We start from the raw sequence: 19,075 nt of genomic DNA, 5'->3' as shown, positions 1-19,075 counted from the left end.
GTTCAAGCCCAACATAGGGTGTGGAGATGACTTAAAAATTTAAAACAAAATTTAGGATTAGCAGTGTATTTTGCCAAAACAAAATGGCAACTATTTTTTGACAGCTACAAATGTTAATTATACATCAAGAGTAACAATGAGGGTCACCTGGGGGGCTCAGTTGGTTAAGCATCTGACTTTGGCTCAGGTCATGCTCTCGGGGTTCACAGGTTCAAGCCTCGTCCATATTGGGCTCTGTGCTGACAGCTCAGAGCCTGGAGCCTGCTTTAGATGCTGTATCTCCCTCTCTCTCTCTGCCCCTCCCCTGCTCACACTCTTTCAAAAATGAATAAACAAAAGAACTTTAAAGAGTAACAATGAAAATAGAACATGTACCATAGACAATATTTAAAATTAAAATTTCTCACATACAAATTTATAGCCTTCAACAATAGGAATAAAATCAAATCATAGTCATTTGAAAAGTTCATTTATTATATACCAATATACACTTTCTGTAATAAAAAAAAAAGCCTCCCAGTACATTGAACCATCTTATAAATGAAATAAGAAAATAAATTTTCATCTGTTTATAAATGGGGTTAAATTAACCAGTACAAGTTAACGTATGTAAGCCTGCCCTGCAGTCTATGTGAGCTCTAATCCTGAAAATTGCCATGAGAAAAAAATGGTGCTTTATTTGGCACTGTAGTATTGCTCTTGAATATCTGTATAATTACAGATGTGGATATTTTCAAGTTAGTAATTTCAAAGGTAAAGTATTCAAACTATATACAGACTTGATATTTCCCCAGTTTTTGAATTAATCTTTATATTTACATTTAAATACATTCAGATTAAACCTTTAACACTCAGAAGGTACCTTTTTCCACTTTATTTTGACATACGCTTTAGGTGAATGTAAATGGAAACCTATCTTGAAGATGCTATTTGGCAAGTATTTTCCAATAATAGTGACTCCAAAGTTATGATAGTGTCTAGTAATGCTCAATTTCCATAACAAAGTGCACCGTTTGACAGTATTATGCCTCTAGAAAATAATATATAAAACAAATGTATATCTTAAGGCACAATCCAAAAAACCCTATTGAAATATGATTTAATGTTATACTTAGCTGATACTTGTATTTCATACTTGGCTTTACTAAAATATAAAAATATACAATAAATGTTCTTCGTACTGATTTGGGGGGGAGGAAGTGGCAAAGTCCAGAAATTCTGGGAAGCAAGTGCTAGTTTTTAAATCCATTTTATGTAAGCATGTTGTAGAACTGAGCAAGAATAACGGTTTGCATCTCTCTGTAGTGTTAGCACTTTTATGGAGGACCATTCAACGCTGCATTAAATGGCAAATGAATGTCAGAGACCCCTGTACAAGCTAAACTGAACTAAATCCTATTGTAGACATGCTAAGTTAAAAGAACAACCTTAGCACTGACAATTATTTGCAAACAAGGAACTTATTTTCCTGTAGATGATTATGTTGTTATTGTAAACATTAAAGAGCATTACTGAACTATATATAACTTAGGTTTCTAATTTAAAATATCCCCAATAGACAGATACATACAAATGGATTTTTTGAGTACATCAACATAATTCCCTGCCCCCACCCTCAATAATATAAACGTTTTGACTGTGAAGAGCGAAAACTACACATGTAAAAAATAAAAATCAAATGTACCATACACTAAAATTCTGATGACTACAGAATAAGATTATATACATACACATATAGCAATCACAGTTTCCTGCACTGAATGTTTATCAAAAATGTATCAAACAATACTGGGTAATGTAGCTCCACATGAACTGTGGTCTATCTAAAAATTGTGAATGATAATGGAAGACGAGGGGGAGAGCATTGTTCAAGGACAAAAGCATTACAAGAGGACTAGGTTAATATTGAAGAGCAAATGCTTCCAGAACAGGCAGTTTATAATTTAAATAAAGCTCCTCTGTTTAGAAAGATGTTTTAACGTTTATAAAAAATATTGAACGAGGAAGGCACTCCTTCAATGTCACAAACAGAATGGGCAAAATATTCCTTTACTGTTGACAGTAAGGTGTTCTGGTGTCTGATCATTCATGTATGTACCTTACAGGGACTGTTCATAAGACGTGTAGGCATACCTCGGAGATACTGCAGGTTTGGTTCTGGACAACCACAATAAGGCAAATGTTATAATAAAGCAAGTCAAATAGATTTTTTTGGTTTCCCAGCATATATAAAAGTTATGTTTACACTATAGCCTGCCAAGTGTGCTACCGTATTACATCTAAAAAAAATGTACATACCTTAATTTAAAAATATTGCTAAAGAGTGCTAACCATATCTGAGCTTTCAGCAAGTCTTAATCACTGACCATAGATCACCATAACAAATATAATAATGAAAAAGTTTGAAATACTGTGAGAATTACTGAAATGTGGCAAACACAAAGTGAGCAAATGCTGTTGGAAAAGTGGTGCTCAATGCAAGGTTGCTGCAAACCAATTTGTAAAAAAAAAAAGAAAAAAGAAAAAAAAAAGAAAAAACCCTCAATGCTAAGCGCAGTAAAGCACAATAAAATAAACAATATGCCTATGTTTAATAAGACATCTTTAACATTTACCAAAAATCTATTGAATGAAGAAGTCATTCATTCAATGTCACAAACAAAATGGGCAAAATATTCTTTCACTATTGACAATAAGATGTTTTAGCTGGCTATCTGATCATAAATGTACCTTACGGGGACTATTCATAAGACCTGGCTTTAGCCTCTGTTAAATAGATCTAGAATATTTGGTGCTGGATTGGGAAAAGGTATTAAGGGGTGATACCTTTGCCACCAGGGCATTTTTGTTGTATGTTTTGAGAATACAAGTATCTGGTAATTTTATGGGGAGGGGAAAGGGTAGTATCTGATGACCATTCCATATAGCTACCCTTATTCTGCTTGTGCAACAGCAAAAATACATCACATAGCTCTAGGAAAGCCTGGGTAGAAATGCGCACCACAGGTTTTAAACCTATAAGCAGCCATTCTTGACAAAAATGATGCTTTTGTTTTTCTTCCACGGTGCCTGATGATGTTACTATAAACATCTTTGGAATCTTCCTGTTATTTCCTATGAATAACATTCCAATCAATAGAACTCAAATGTCTTTTGCAACATAATTTGCAACCATTTCCAATAGAAAAGGTATTTTTCCTTGGGTTAGTGATGCTTGGAATTTGGGGGGTTGTAAATCCAGTCAATTATAATGAGTGCCATGCTTCCAATCATGAAGATGATTCCAACCACAAGGAAAATTAAAGCCTGTAAACCAGAGAGAGCTTGTTAGGAAACACAAAAACCATTATTTAGCACAGTTTGCTCTTAAAAGTTTATCTAAAGGCAGCGATCTGATTGGTATATTGAATTGTATTCTTGCAGCTCAGATGTCCATGCCTAGCAGTTGAGTGAATTTAGAACCCGAGTTGAGGAAAGAGGGTTCTGTGAATACAGTGGAGAGACTTAACCTAAATCTTCAAACTAGAGATGTGGTTGATTTGGGTACATCAAAATGATGGAATACTCTGTAATCATTAAAAACCAAGTGACAGAAAAAGATAGAATGACATTGAGTGTGCTCACAATCTTTTAGGTGAAGAAGGGCATATTATAATATATAGGGCAGGATTAAATTTATAAAGTAAACCGATAAAAACAAAAGCCTAATCTGTGTTACATATTTCTTAAATGTGTGTGTGTGTGTGTGTGTGTGTGTGTGTGTGTGTGTGTAAAACAGTAGAAGGGGCCTTTTATATTACCACCACTGGGATTAACTGCCTCACTCTATATATGAGGAAGCAACAGCTGAAATTTCTTTCACTAGAAAGGATCTAGGAGACAATTTTACTCATTTTTACATCAAACTCAGAATGGGTCACAAACAGGACAAGTAATCTGCCAAGATCACACCACTGTAAAAGTTCAAGCAAGACTGACTAGAGAGCCTAGGAATTCAGGGGAAGGTTGGGGGAGATGATGGGAGGAGCTTTGAATACCAAACTGTCCTGAGGTCCCGGAACAGTCCTGAGGAGTGAATGACTCTCAGGCAACATTCAGCATAACTCAGGAAGAGGCACTGTTTTTAAGCCTTAGATGGGAGACTTAATTAAATGTTATCAATGGCTGTTTAATAATTAGAAAAACAAAGGGCGCCTCAGTGGCTTGGGTTCGAGCCCTGCGTTGGGCTCTGTGCTGACAGCTCAGAGCCTGGAGCCTGCTTGGGATTCTGTTTCCCTTTCTCTATGCCCCTCCCCTGCTCACATTGTGTCTCTCTAAAAATAAACATTAAAAAAATAATTAGAAAAACAGTTTGTTCTGGAATATGTTTTTACAACATCATTTTGGAAAAGAAATATGCTCTCACTTAATAAAATTAAATTCTGTATCTAAAGATGTTATCTGGAAAATGATGGTTCTGTTCTGGATCTCAGTCCACACCATAGTACTATGGAGAAGGAAACAAAGCAGGATCTTTTGGCCTTCCTAAGCTAAAAAATATGACTAAAATGTTTCAATAATTTCTTAACACTGTCAGGGAGCCTAATTCCTTCCCACATAACTTCCTATAGATAGTGGTGCAATGTTGGTGGTGGAAACTGGTATCATAGATGTCTGCGGGAAAACTCCATTAATGTTTGACAGGTAGAAAGGACTCAACACAAGATACTTGATACATGATAGGAAGAAATCCTGGAATCATGTCAGTACCAGAAATCTACCCCTCTTTCTCTCCACTAAAGTTCCAGCCCATCTCCGATTTTCGGTTCTTGTTCATCAATTTTTTCTGATCATGTCTATTTTCTGGTTTACCCTAAGTTGAAAAGCAATTTTTAATGGGGGAAATTGCAGCGCTTACTTACCCCAACCTTTTGTGGTGACCTAAGGGGTTCTTTCTTGACAAGTTTAAGGTAAAAAACCGCTGGAAGGATGAAGATCAGCATAGTAGCAGAAGAAGCCCCTGAGGGGACAAACACAGGACAGGTCAGTGTCTTACTCAGCAAGGCAGAGACTCAAGGTCATACACTCTAAAGAAACCAAGTCTAATGCTACCCTAATCTTAGCACTGAAAGTACTGTAAACTTGGTTGCTTATTCAAGGAAGATCTGTTTATCAATAAAATTATACCTAACATCATAGTTGTATCCTAAGTACACATAATACATAGTAAACAATAAAAAAGCTGACTTAAAAATGTATAGGCAATTGGCAATAGAAACACATACTAAAGAAGTTGAACTCCTCACCCAGCCTACTTACCCAATTCTAACTTTTCAAGTTGCTGACCCTGAATTCCAAAAAATTTTATATTGTATTTAAAGTTTGAGTAACCCTTGAAATCAGCAGATGAAAGCTATATTAACAGGCCACACAGTTAAGGGAATATGCTTTATAAGAACAACCTCCTCCACCTCCAAAAATGGCCATGAATGCTCAGCTGATACTGACAGACCTGAGAAAGCATCCTATAGGTAGATTCTGTCTTCCTTACTTTTTGATGCAGAGTTAAGACCTAAATTCAAATCCTGGATCAATTCCAAGATACAGGTATTCTCCACTTTTCAAAAGTTTGTGTTATGCCACTTTCCTTTTAGGAAGGACCTATGTTAGCACCCGTTTTCACTAACTGAAAGAAATCCAAAGAGGATTTCTGCCTTTATGGAAAAATGTCAAAAAGTAAAAGTCGCACTCAGAATATGTTTTGCAGTGAGCATTATGGAGGCAGCGCCCCCTAAGCAGCAAGAGTGGTGTCACCAAGTCCCTTCCCTGAGAACTACACTCCATCTTGGCACTAAGCTGCCATGGGCTTTGAACCATTGTGAATGTTTTAGATCGATTTATTTTCTGCATTTGTTAGCAATATTGTGTCGCAAGGTATCAGAAGAGCCCAAGAGAGGCTGTCTTTTGTGTCTGGATGCTCAAAAATACTTCCATAGAAATGAATCATAATTTCTTCATTGCATTATGCCATTGAGGCTTACGTTAAGTTTCCTAGAATGCCCTACTTTTGGATGGAGTGGGGAGTGGGGAAGCAGTATATGACTTGACTTCTATGGGGCTCCATTTCTGTCAGATAAAGCAGCTGGATTAGATGACCTATAAGGTAGCTTTTACCGTTGACGTTTTCTGATCCTGTGAATAACTTCGAGTCACCTGGGAGGGAGGGGAGATGTCCAGCTGGAGCCCGGCTGGGCTGGGCTAACAGGAATCCCATGAGTCAAAGATGGAGTGGGTATCTCTATCCACCAGCTCCCTGTCTGCCATTTAAGGAGGTATCTGCTTGAGCTGACTAAATAAAGCCTTTCTCACACTTACCAATGAATCCAAAGATGTATTTTATAGTTGGTACAAGGATGACCAGAACATTATTAAGTGCAAGAAGTAGGGCTGCAATCAAGAAGTGTCTTATCCAACTGAAGGGTCTTTTGGGAAATAAGAGTGTGGTCACTGATGTACGAATCTGCAACAAGAAAGTTCAAAGGCAAGGTTACTAATTTGTTTTTGATTTTTGTCTACTATTTCAAATATTCTTGTTACTCTAAAGCACTTCCTGTGTTGTTCCTTTTTCTCCTAGAAAAGATCTTAATGCTGATTTATTCTTCAGAATTTCATTATTGTGGTAAAATATTCATAATGTTTACTATCTTAGCCATTTTTAAGTGTACAGTTCAGTTATTAAGTATGTTGGTTTTGGGGCACCTAGGTGGCTGTCGATTGAGCATACAACTTCAGCTCAGGTCATGATCCCACGGTTTGTGGGTTCGAGCTCTGCATCAGGCTCTCTGATGTCAGTGCACAGCCTATTTTGAATCTTGTCTGCCTTTCTTCCTGCCCCTCCCTGGCTTGTGCTCTCTTTAAAATAAATATTTAAAAAAGTATGTTGATATTGTTGTGCAGCCTTGATGCTGATATTTGAGATACTATTTTCCTTGTGCTCACTTTCTCAGCTTTCAGAATTTTTTCTTAAAAGTAATCTCAATGAGAAAATAGCAGATAAGACATAGAATTCAGGGACACAATAAAATCCTTGATTTCCAAACATGTTGGGTCATCAGATGGGATTAAGTAAGTATTAAGGGCAAGCACTGAATTGATTTGCCCTGTTTGTAAATGGAATTTTTAGAAATCTGTTTTTTTTTAATTCAGCATTGTATTTAGCACATAAGGTTTATCTTGCCACATAATGTTTTTAAAAATGATACTCTTTGTATATTACCCCTTTTTTCCCTTTTATCTCCCCCTTTTCAGTTATAGACTATAAATGCACACAAATGCACACAAAAGGTAATGAATAGGACCTAATAATTTTAGCATTCCTCAGTTTCTTGTTTGGTGTCTTGCACACAGCAGGCACTCAATACATGTTGAATTAAGTTGAACAGAATGAATCCCTTTCCTCCCTTCAGGAGCCTTGACAGACTTCAGCCCTATTTCAGCAGCTACAATAAGTAGGTGAAAGGTCAAGAGAGGCTCCTTTTGTAGCAGCCTTTCAAGTTACTGTGCTGTAACTGGATAATAAAAAGATCCTTGTGGGTGGAGGGAATGCCCTGCATGTTTGAACAGCTTAACAAAGTAGAAAAGTAGAAAATACTCTTATCTTTGGAATCTTTTTTTAGAGGACACTTTTTGACTTAGTGGCATTAGTCTATTGGCTTTTCAATTAAGTGAACACTCCAGTTAAGCTTGGACTTCACATATTTAGAAATGCTGGCATTGATTTCCCACTTAAAATTTTACTTCTGAAGTCTGTTACTGGTGGGGAGATGGGAACTCATTTAAGACCAAAAATGTAAAATACATTTAGAAATACATGTATGAACGACAAAAACTTTGAGCCGAATTGTTTGCAGTGTCTAATGTGACATTCCTTTCATACCGCTCCACCAAAAATTAAACCCATCTGTTTAGGTTTCAAAAGCAATTTCATTTCCAGAATGGCAAACCAGATAGTCTCTGGAAATGGTTTAAGAGTGACTTTGTAAAGGATTTTAAAAATTGGATTAGTGAAAATTATGAAATTAGCTTTGAAAGGTAGGCTGAAGAAAGCAAATGGCTTGATTACATTTTCCCCAGCTGCCCATTAATTCTACATCATGATCCACACTCCGTGCTTATTCGATATTGTCTAAACTGGTCTATTAGGCTTCAACATAAGCTTTCCATGGTACATCCCAATGGCTTAAGGATTTATTTGTCTGAAAGTGCAAAACTTATAGAATAAACAAGTAGAATACAACTTATTTTCAGGCAGAGGACTTATGTATGTGCTTTTTTGGGGGGGAGGTGGGTCTTCTGTTGAAAGAATACTCCTTATTCGATAAGCTGAGTTGGAAGTAAACCTGTACATGCAGGGCCCCTGAATGTGAATGTGGTTTCCTAGGGTCTCCTGGCTCTGAGAAAGACTAAGGTTTGGGTTGATGATGTAAAAGTACAGAAAGTTTACAGGAATCATGGTTGGAATAAATGGCGAAAGCTTGCTCCTCACAGCAACTAAAGAATAACAAAATCCCAGACAGAACTGAAGGCATATAGAATTGCCAGTGCTTTCCTAGAAAGGATCATGGAGCAAACAGGGAGATGGTAGGGGAGCTTGTGGGGGGAGGTGGTTGTGGAAAGAATAGATGAAAACTTGCTGGTCATTCTATGTTAAAATCCTGCCTTGAGAGGTGAGCTTGGATCAATAGGTCCTGAGCAGTTCTGTTTACCCATGTCAGGACCAAGGCAGCTCTGGTGTGTTACCCACAAAGCACTGCCTGCTGTTTCACTTGTCTAAGTGCCTTTTCTCCACTGACACAAACTGATAAGAACCTGGAAATGTGGGTCAGATGCAGTGGGCGGGGAGGTCCTTAGCAACAGCCATGGCCTCTGACCCAGAAGGATTCCAGAAAGGTCCTTTACAGCTCTAGAGAAAACCTGTTATTTCCAGAGAGTATTCAGAAGAGGAGTCTGTTAGGAGGTGCTGTGTTCTAATCTGGGGACCCACTGGGAGGCAGTAGAAAGTGGGAACCTTAGGTCTGAACTCTTAAAAACAACAACAACAACAAATCAATCCTATTTAGAGGGGAATCAGTTTCACCTTGTAAGACTGCTTAGGATAGGAGTGTTGGAAATACCTGTGGACCACGACTCTATTCCAGTTCACAGCAACATTTGCCGTATTTCTATGTCTACATATGCTTCAAAAACAGATCTGAAGGCAACATAAGTGGAAAAAAATGACTTCACTATCACAAAATAAAATAGAAGTAGCTAGAAAACCTGAGATGTGATTTATTTATTTATTTAAGGTGTGGCAAATGGAATGTGAGTCTGTATATTCTTGATAAATGTATTAGGATGATTTGGTTTTCTATTCATGTTGATGGGTGAACTTTACTGCATAAAGGGAAGTACAAGCTGAAAATGGTACTAATAGTCCTTGAGAAGGAGGTACAGTCCCATAATAGATCACCCTCCCCCATTCAACCCCCACCCGCAACAGTGGAAACAGAAATGTTGAGCTACTAGTGAAATAGGAACTCACTTCATTTGTTCATTTGTTGGGTAATCATTTCTGCACTCACTAGGTCTTTTATTATGGAAAAAACTGGCCTAACTGGAGAAATAAGATATTAAGTGGAGTAATCAAAGGAAAATCTATCCAACCAACAACAGCAACACCCTTACTATGTCTTGGGCTCATAAGAAAAAGAGCCTATTATCCTTTGTTGAAAGAAGTAGAATATAAAATTATACCTAAAATTGAGATTTTAATCCAGATCAGGTTTTGTTTTTATTACTTATATATGGAGATATCAAAGCAAAGTAAATACACTTCTTATGGGTCAAGCATTAATTCAAAGGAACCACTGGGAGAACCCTGCCGTGCATGGCTCAGTGTTTGACATGTTGGAAATCATAGCTCTAAATCATAAACACACCACTAATAACTTCTCTCAATTTGGGGAGAAACTGTCTGAAGGTAATCTTGTGGGTTTGACTGGGACGAGGAGGCTTTTTTTGGCCCCACATCTACTTTTATGTCCTACATCATACCCATGGACACTTGGCTCATTTAGCCCAGATCCTCCCCCAAACTAAAGTTTATGGCAAATGTTGGCAGGGGGAGCAGCTTATGCTTTTGCTAGGAAAAGCAGCTTATACATCTCAAAAGGCAAGATTCATTTGGAGACCATTTTTCTGGGCAACTGTTGTTGACTTCTGTGCCAGTCACTGTACATATCTCTAACCTCTAGGACTTTTAACCCGAGGAGAAGGTGGGCACTTACAGATTATCTCAGTGGAACATTGTAAGGTCAAAGACAGAATTATTTGCAGCATGTTTCATAAATGCTAATGTTAGGTTGAAAATACTTAAGGATAACAGTTATATTTCTGAAATTTGGTTCTGATGATCAATTTTGATTCTAAGGGGCATCTAATGGGAGATATTTCTGAACTACTATTGTTCCTGTTGGTCAGATTTATACCATTGCCCTGTGTGTCCCAAGAGAAAGAACCTCTATGGGGAGATTTTAAAGGTTGAGGTAAAATGGCCATCAGTATGACTCCCACTTCCTTTATCTTGACCTCAGCCATAAGTGTCCTTCTGTGAGCACTACATTAATCAACTGTGGCTAACTGCACGACCACAGCCAAGTCCATTAATCTCCCGAGACCACGACCTCAAAATGCTATATTTAGGACTTATGAATAAAGCAATACAGAACCACATAACAGATTTCTCTTATAAAATGCTGTGACTTCAGAACAATGTGAGTACCTACTGTGTGCCAAAAATTAGTGAGCTCTTTATACACAAAAAGAAGGGCTTTCAACATTATTTCCTCAGAGACCCTGTTTGCTTAGAGATTTTACCCTATGGTACACTTTCTGTCTACAGCTGTCTTCTAACTCATACTGACGATAGAGCTGATTTTAGGCTAAAGCTGTATGCATGTCATTGGAAATACTTTCAGACATATGCAAGGCAAGATATTATATAGGAGTAAAATATTAGCCCTCCTAGTAGCAAGGATCTGATTTCATGCCCTCATGAAAAAGGAATGTGTCAAAAAATATTTCAGCACACAAGCTGCATTTAAAGTGACCACAGTGTCATTACATGAGTAGTCCTTATATGCTGGGCCCTGTATGGAACATTTTGTACAGGACAGTGCTGGTTACTAAGTCGCTTATTTTTCCCCCTGAAATGAATGAGTAACTTGAGTATTTATGAAAGGAGAAGAGTTGGCAGGAGAACGCAGACCTGTGTTTATCCATAGGTGGTGGTTTTAACTCATGTAAATCTCAACGAGCCCTGCTCTGTGATGCCAAAGGCAAATGCCAAGAAGAGGTGATCCCAGTATGAGTCTGGTAGAGGGCATGCATCAGTTTTAGAGATAGGACAAAAGATATACAATAGAAGATAGAACTCTTTTTCAAGAAATTTCAAGTTCTAGTACATAATTTACTTAATATGATTCCCCTTCTCATTGGTCTTCAAGGAACCAGATTAAATAAGGCGACGTTTGAATGTGACTGCAGCAGAACAGTCTGTAGGGGAATATTAAATACCTTCAGAACTGATGAAAAGACAACAAATCGAAAAGTAATGTAGTTTTTGCCTTTCAAGTTCCAGAAGTTTAGGACCTCCTACTCATTTCTACTAACCCACAGACAGAAACTCAAGATTTTTTGAATTGGAGTTTAACAAAAAAATTTTGACCCCAATAAAGTTGGGAAATAGAAATTTTATGATTTTTTTTTCCTCCTACATTTTAAAAGTGTTTAACATTTGGGGCACCTGGGTGCCTCAGTTGGTTAAGCATCTGACCCTTGATAATGGCTCAGGTCATGATATCATGGTTCACAAGATCGGGCCTCACATTGGGCTCTGTGCTGATGGCATGGAGCCTGCTTGGATTCTCTCACTCTCTCTCTCTCTCAAAATATTTTAAAGGGTTTAACATGAAAAAATATTTGAATCTACATGTTATATTGTCCATCTTAAATTAAAGCTCCAAAATGTTATATAAAAATGTCTTCAGGCATTGCATGTGCAAACTGATATTATCATTAAATCCATGTAAAATTGGAACTTATCTAATCTAGGAGGTTAAGCAATATTTCATCAAAGCTTCAGGTACTTACTGGGAACAGGACAATGGGTACAGTTAGTGTCACTGCCACAAGGACTGCCAGGCGTACCATGAGGAGAGGGGTGTCAAATGTGTATACTTTAGTGTAAGCATGAAGTAATTCGTCTTCAACTTCTCCTACAAACAAGAAGAGAATGGGTCCAGTTTGGTGTTGCCAAGTCAATATTGATTACCAAAAGCAATGTTTTACAAAGGGAACACAGTACAACAGAAACACCCAGGTCTGGGAATCTAGAAGCCTGCTTTTATCCTATCTTTGAGCTTATTAGTTGTGTGACCTTTCTTCAAATGAACAAGGGGGTCATGAAGCTTATGAAGTTAAAGAAGCTAGAATAAAATTGTGAAGATGCCTCCCTGGCTCATTTGCTTTGTGATAAGTCTGTCTCTGCTTGTACAGAAGCCTCACAGAAGAGATGAGAAGCTGAAGTGCCCTGATTGAAGGGGATGAAAGGTCCAAGTCCCACCAGACTGTCCCTTACATTCTGCCCACCCCCACTCTGTTCCCACCTGCTCAGTGAGCCTTGACACAGCTTCTCTGAGCCTAGTTATGGAAGCCTTAGGACAAATGGTTTTAGTATTTTTTCAAGTTCAATAATTATGACTCTATCATGACTCCAATGCACATACTTCTGGGGATTTTTCAAACTTATAAAACTCATTAGAATCAGTATAAGTAACATGCAAGGATGAATTAGCATGATTTTAACAGGGTCTCCCAATGAATACTGATCTAAAATTAAGATGCCACTCTCCTGGAAAACTTATTCACTAGAATTCCAGACACGAATAACATGAAGATGCTCCTAAAATCAGGTGTAGTTGGATTTTTTTTTGCTCCCTACTTCCCTTCAAATCAGACAAAACAGGGTAAAAATCTTCAATGGATTGATTTGACTTTTATTACTTCACAACCAGCAAGCAACTAATGCCCAGTCTAAAGTGAATGCTTGGTTAATACGCAACTATTAGTCAAATAGAAAACAACAACAACAACAACAACAAGTAAATGGCGCTCCCTCCCAACTCTTTTCCTCCACAATTTGTCTTTTAATCAACTTAATTTACTGAATCAGAAGGAAAAAAACTAAAGTTAAGGAAGTTTTAAATAAAAGATATATTTATGTTGATAACATTGATTAGTGCTAACAGGTCAATGTTTAAGTCCCCGAAATTTATCTATAGGGCTATGCTTCAATGGAGGGCAATAACGTCCTTTTTTTGTGCCCATTAAAATGCCATAGAGAAATTGTTTTAGGCATAAATCTAATGTGTGCGTAGTCACTTTTTTGTTTTTGGTAGCGCATTCCCAGATTGAGTGGAATTTGTTCATGTTTTTTTTTCCAGGAAACTGTTCACTATAACAGAATAGAATGGGATAAGCCAGAAAAACTTGCCTAATGCTCCAAGCCCCCAGATCCCACTTGACTGGTAAACAAGAAGCAAGTTCCAGCTCAAGGACTTCACCCTTTTCCTACCATTTGCTTAATAGTTAGTTATTCCACCAAAAGAACTTTACAACATACAATTGGATTCAGTCATTGCTTCTAGCATGAGATGGCCTAAGAAGTCAAAGTCAAATATAATCTATCTCTTAAGGAAAATAATTTAAATTTGAGGGGTGGTTTTTATAAAAACATGTGTGAATTCAAATTGTTGTAACTTGTTAGCTAGACTTGTTCAGGTCCCATTTTCTTAGGTCAAGTGACAAGGCTAAAATAGCCTGTTAGTTGACCACATGAACTATAGATCATGCTGCTTACAGAGGGTAGTTAAAAGAATTATACCTACCCAGGTTAATGATCAGTCCAACTAGGATTTGCACAAAGAGAATGACTTTGACAGAGTGACCTACCATAGAAAGTTAGGTAACCAAAGAGGGCAGCCAGCAGGTACATGATGAGCATTCCTGTGATGGAAATATTTGACACTGTTTGCATCTTCCTCCGGGACCGACTGAAATGAAAACAAAAAACTGAGCTTTGTTGGGTTTTTTAACTTGTGAAAGTATCCTTTTTTATAATTAAATTTTTTTTAAATAGTGAAAAAATGTATGCCTGTGTGCTAATAAAAAACCACATATCTCATGCAGAAACAAAGCTTCTTTAAACTTGTCTTAGAGAGCCGTGGGGATTTGTTTCCATTTTTCTTAAATACTACTCCATCCATCTTAGAGACAACTATTTTCCTAGAAGAAGACTAGTTTACTTTGTGTTGATAAATATAGTTGTCTGAGTACTTAAGAATGTAATTAACACTGAGATCAAACTGGCTCCTACTGTAGAAAGCTTTTATACTTCATAGTGAGATGGGATTCATCTTTCATGTGAAAGGACACACACCTACTAGAATCAGCAAAACACAACTGCATGAGTCCAGACCACCAGAAAGCCTAGAAGCTTCTGAAAACCATTCTGGAGGGCACCCAGCTGCTTAAAGTCAATTGCTGGGCTTCTGGAGTAACTGCTATCACCTCTTGATCTTTGGTTAAGATCAAGTATAGAGTAGATGCTACATGTGATTTTCCAAGTAAAACAAAAATAATTGAAGGTGTTCCAAAAATTTTTCATAAGTTAAATCAACTTATTCTCAGTATGTATCAATGTGCTTAATAAAGAGTGAGGTTATTGATATCCAGGTTAAATAAACTGAATTCTTAGAGGCCACCCTTCTCTAAAGGTAAAGCGGAAAGCAGTGCTAGAGGGCCCAGACACACTTCATACCTAAATAGACGTCAACAACCTCAAAGGGAAAAGCCTATTAACGAATCTTAGAATTTCAGCTAGAAGAAACACGATTGTCTAGTCACTGTCTCCATTGTACAGATAAGACAATGAAGGCCAGGTTTTGGCACATCCCTTGTAGTGACTTCTAGATAAGGGTTCGGGACTGGCCACAAGTGACATCAATGGCTTAGCAAGGTCACCTTAACCATAATTTTTGGTCTTCATGGATGTGGTCATTTATAGCTGAGGTGACCTCATTCCTAGCAAAATTCAAATTCAGATTTCTCATTCCTACCGAAATTCTTCTAGCCATTGGTGCTTTTTCCCCCCTGCCCTAAATCCCTCTTGTGACCCATTAAGATGAAGAAATAGGATGAAGGAAGCAGATAAGGTAGTGTAGTGAGGGGGCTGATTAACGCCTTTTTGGTTAAAATACATTACTGATGAGTGATATGTACCACAAACCTTCTCTGGGGAAAGCCATTAACCATACTTTTGTGTAAAGCACCTCGGAACATATGAGCACATTTTCAAAACAAATTAGAATGTTAAAATGATGGCTGCCTTACTCTTTCAGTTCACTGTATATGGGAAGGACCTCAGGGTGGCACACAAAAGCAAATGCTAGGATGGGAATTGCGTAGGCCGTCTGAAAAACAAAGACAATAGCACATGTGTAGCCTTCCAACACAGATGGCAATCTCCACCCATCTCAGCTTATAAAATGAAGATCGGCCATTTTGGTAGGCTCATCACTTACCCGGGAATTGAACACAAAGTATTTGGGTTGACACTTGTCATCACTGTGTGCTTCATACTCTACTCCACTGCCATGAAGAGAGCCCTTGGCCTGGTTCTCATCTAGCCCTGCAGGATTCTGATGGGTGTAATCCATCATGAAGTTCACGCCACTAATCTCAGAGTTGTTAGGTAACATTACCATGTGCACTGGAGGTGTATTGTTGAATGTCAGATTTCCAACATTGTGATCCAGAACAGGTAGAGGGCAGGGTATTTGGAATTTCTTGTAAATCACCTAGGTCCAGCCATTTAAAAAAAAAGAAGAAGAAAGAAAGAAAGAAAAATAAAAATCAGCCTTTTGAGGGGAAACAGTGAAACAAAAATCCATGTATATAGCTTATGGGGTAGTGGTGAGGGGCCTCTGCTGAGAATTCCTTTTAAACTAATGGACAATGGAGACTCCTTCCAGCCTCTGCTCTAAGTTGGAAGGATAGTTGCCCCTGAGAATCAATAGGACAATACATGAATCCATTCTAAGAGTCATCCATATTCTTCTGTGAGAAAGATGATCATTTCCTTGCTACATTTCATATCTTCTATTTCTTCAAACTAGTATAATACGGATTATCAAAAAATTTCCCCTCTTTTGCCTTTGTGGGAAAATACTGTATACATTTTGGTATACAGGATATTACAAACATTTCCCTTTTGGCAGGGAGTGGGGGCAATGGGGAGAAGGATTTCTTCTCTAATTCCACTGGGGTTACCCTCTTTTCATGGGTGGAAAGTGTAGGAGAAAATGGCTGACTGATGTAGATATGAATAATTCTGTAACTCATTCATTTCCCTTCTGGGACTCTTCACTTCTTCCACCTTTCTAAATACTAGGTCATTGTCACATTACTGCTTGAAGTATTCCTTTTGTCCAAATATATATCCAGTGTGCTTAGAACATACTATTAGCAATGGCCTTGACATTCTAACTCAACTATTTTTAAATTCCTGACTGTTCTTTTCTGATTCCAAATTAGAATATAATAAAATGGCTTGTGATGTAAGAAGTATTTCATGCTAGTTAAGTGCTTGAACAAAAATGAGGACGCTAATTTAGGGACTATGTGTCTTGTGCTCACCAACCTACGAGGATCATGTCAATAAATCACTTACCACACTGACAAAAAACACCATGCAGGTAAGAGAAAATCCACTGGTATAACCAAGGTAACCTAAAAGTTGGCAGAGAAATTCTGGAAGGTGAATATGATATCTACAATCGGCTTGCCTATTAGAACAGGAAATGAAAATTAAAGATGACTTTACCTAAATTTTTAAGAAGAGAAAGTGGAAGAATGATTCCAAGAGACACCAATATGACGAGGTAGTTGCCATTGAGGTACCATTCTCTAGAAGAGAAAGAATGACAAGAATATCAGGATCAGAAAAGACCAAGTAGAATGAGTTAACAGATGTTACAGAGAGAACATAAGACCTACCCAGTATTTTCTTCAAGTCCCATGAATGCTCTGATTACTTCAGGTAGCTCATATTTAATGATAAAGAGGTAGCTTGACATTGCTAAAATGGAAAACATGACAGCTTAGTGGTGCACATAGCACTTAAGTTACAGGCAAGTTGTGAGAAGTCCTGGCCTTTAGGACGTTCAGTCTTTCCCATAAGATGAGCATCTTATTCCCCAAACGGAAAGAAAAGCCACCCAGTGTATCTTGTACTGCATCCAAGTTCTTTTCAAAAATAGCTATTTGGCCTTCTGGCTCTTGCACATGGACCTTTGCTAACAGTATCAATGCTGATTTTGTTTTTAATCCAGCTCTGAGACTTTTAGTAAAGTTGTTCCATCAGAGTTCTAAGTCATGATGGCCTAAACTGAGTGCGACTGTTTTCATGTCCATCGTTTGATCAGGGGTCTGGCAACAACAGGCATCGACCAGAGGAGAGAGGACAGGACTGTGTGCTAGCCTAGTCCTCTGTAACCTCCCTGAGGGGCACCCAAAGCCTTAGACCACTAACTGTCTACACTGAAGGCTGACTGCACTGATAAAATAATGGAAGAGATGACAGCTTCTCCACTTCTGTCAGTGAATTTTTTTCTGTATATCCCAGTCTCCTTTTGACCAAATAAGAAATCATACCAAGTGACAAAAGCTCTTGAGCATCTAGATAAAAGATCCACATGTGATCATGTACTCTTCTGAAAATCTGATATAATCTATAAGCCCTCTCCTTGGAAAAATATATATGTATACATATGCATAACATACAATCTTGCCAAAAGTTGTAAGGATTTATGCAACATCTTTCCCAAGTCCATCCACTCCATGAGGTAAAATGCTAGTCCAGTAAATTAAAAATTCATTTTGGGACACCTGGTTGGCTCAGTCAGTTAAACATCCGACTTCAGGCCATGATCTCATGGTTCATGGGTTCGAGCCCCACATCCAGCTCTGGGCTGACAGCGCAGAGCCTGGAGCCTGCTTTGGATTCTGTCTCCCTCTATCTGCCTCTTCCCTGCTTGCACTGTCTCTCTCTCTCTCAAAAATAAACATTGACAACATTTAAAAAAATACATTTTATTAACTTAAAAATAAAACTGACAGGTTTTGCATTGCCAAAAACAGTGTTTGCTATATCTTTCTGGAGAAGTTTTGCTCACAGACATGTAAAGCTGATTTCTAAATTGCAAATTGTGCTATTAGTAGTTTCAAAATATTTCCTTAACCTCAAACAAAAGTAATAATGGTGATACAATTCCCTATGTTGTTTAGTACTGCACTTTATTCCATTTAATTGGTTGAAAAGTCTTGTAAATCAGCAAAATGTATGTTATCTTCATTCCACAGCTGAAGCTGTAAAGGTTTGAAAGCTTAAATGACATGCCCAAGATCACACAGATTGAAAATGACAGACCACATCCAGAATAGAAGATCCCTGACCCCAGGCCAGTGTTTCTTCTCTATTGTGAAGTGAAATGATTTTTACAATACCTGATGTGTCTTCTGTAAATATTATTTGGTTAATCTTTACAAAGACCTTGGCTAAAGCTAAATCTTATGGTGCGTAAACAGAGGAGATATTTCTGATTAACTGGCTCAGTGAGATACCATTCAATTTTAGAGCTATTAATTGCTGACTTTCAGTGATGTCACCACTGTTAATGTGTTTGGTCTTTGAAAATTTAGAATGATCCAGACCTGTCTGGGTAATGTCAACATTATTCTGCTAATGTTGAAACACCTGTGGTAAATGTTAATTTTTCAGGGGATTGAGAAAGTTAAATGCTCTAAATGTGGAGCTGCTAAATACAGAAATCCAAATGATTTCCCTTAGGCTAAAATAACTGCTAATCGCATGGAGTAACCAAAGTGAGAGCATTTTCAGGAATGATATATGAAATTTTGTTTTAGTCCCTTAAAG

The 19,075-nt window shown here is 37.8% G+C and overlaps 1 protein-coding gene across 1 annotated transcript in view; it reads right to left on the bottom strand.

The window, feature by feature from the left end:
- Positions 1–2,572: 2,572 nt before the first annotated feature.
- The window catches only part of SLC38A4 (solute carrier family 38 member 4), a 67,462-nt gene continuing 50,959 nt past the window's right edge, over positions 2,573–19,075 (bottom strand). The window contains exons 7-16 of the mRNA XM_039243086.1: positions 17,137–17,218; positions 16,964–17,046; positions 16,811–16,869; positions 15,663–15,938; positions 15,472–15,551; positions 14,032–14,132; positions 12,172–12,296; positions 6,355–6,499; positions 4,902–4,999; positions 2,573–3,306 (exon numbers count right to left, since the gene is read on the bottom strand). Of these exons, the coding sequence (XP_039099017.1) occupies positions 3,205–3,306; positions 4,902–4,999; positions 6,355–6,499; positions 12,172–12,296; positions 14,032–14,132; positions 15,472–15,551; positions 15,663–15,938; positions 16,811–16,869; positions 16,964–17,046; positions 17,137–17,218 (1,151 nt within the window). The 3' untranslated portion in view covers positions 2,573–3,204. The remainder of the gene's footprint in view (positions 3,307–4,901; positions 5,000–6,354; positions 6,500–12,171; positions 12,297–14,031; positions 14,133–15,471; positions 15,552–15,662; positions 15,939–16,810; positions 16,870–16,963; positions 17,047–17,136; positions 17,219–19,075) is intronic.

This window comes from Hyaena hyaena, unplaced genomic scaffold (genome assembly GCF_003009895.1).
Source record: "Hyaena hyaena isolate Hyena2069 unplaced genomic scaffold, ASM300989v1 scaffold_221, whole genome shotgun sequence".
NCBI lineage: Eukaryota > Metazoa > Chordata > Mammalia > Carnivora > Hyaenidae > Hyaena > Hyaena hyaena.
Note: the sequence above shows the minus strand (reverse complement) of the source record. Positions and strands in the feature narration are given on the sequence as shown.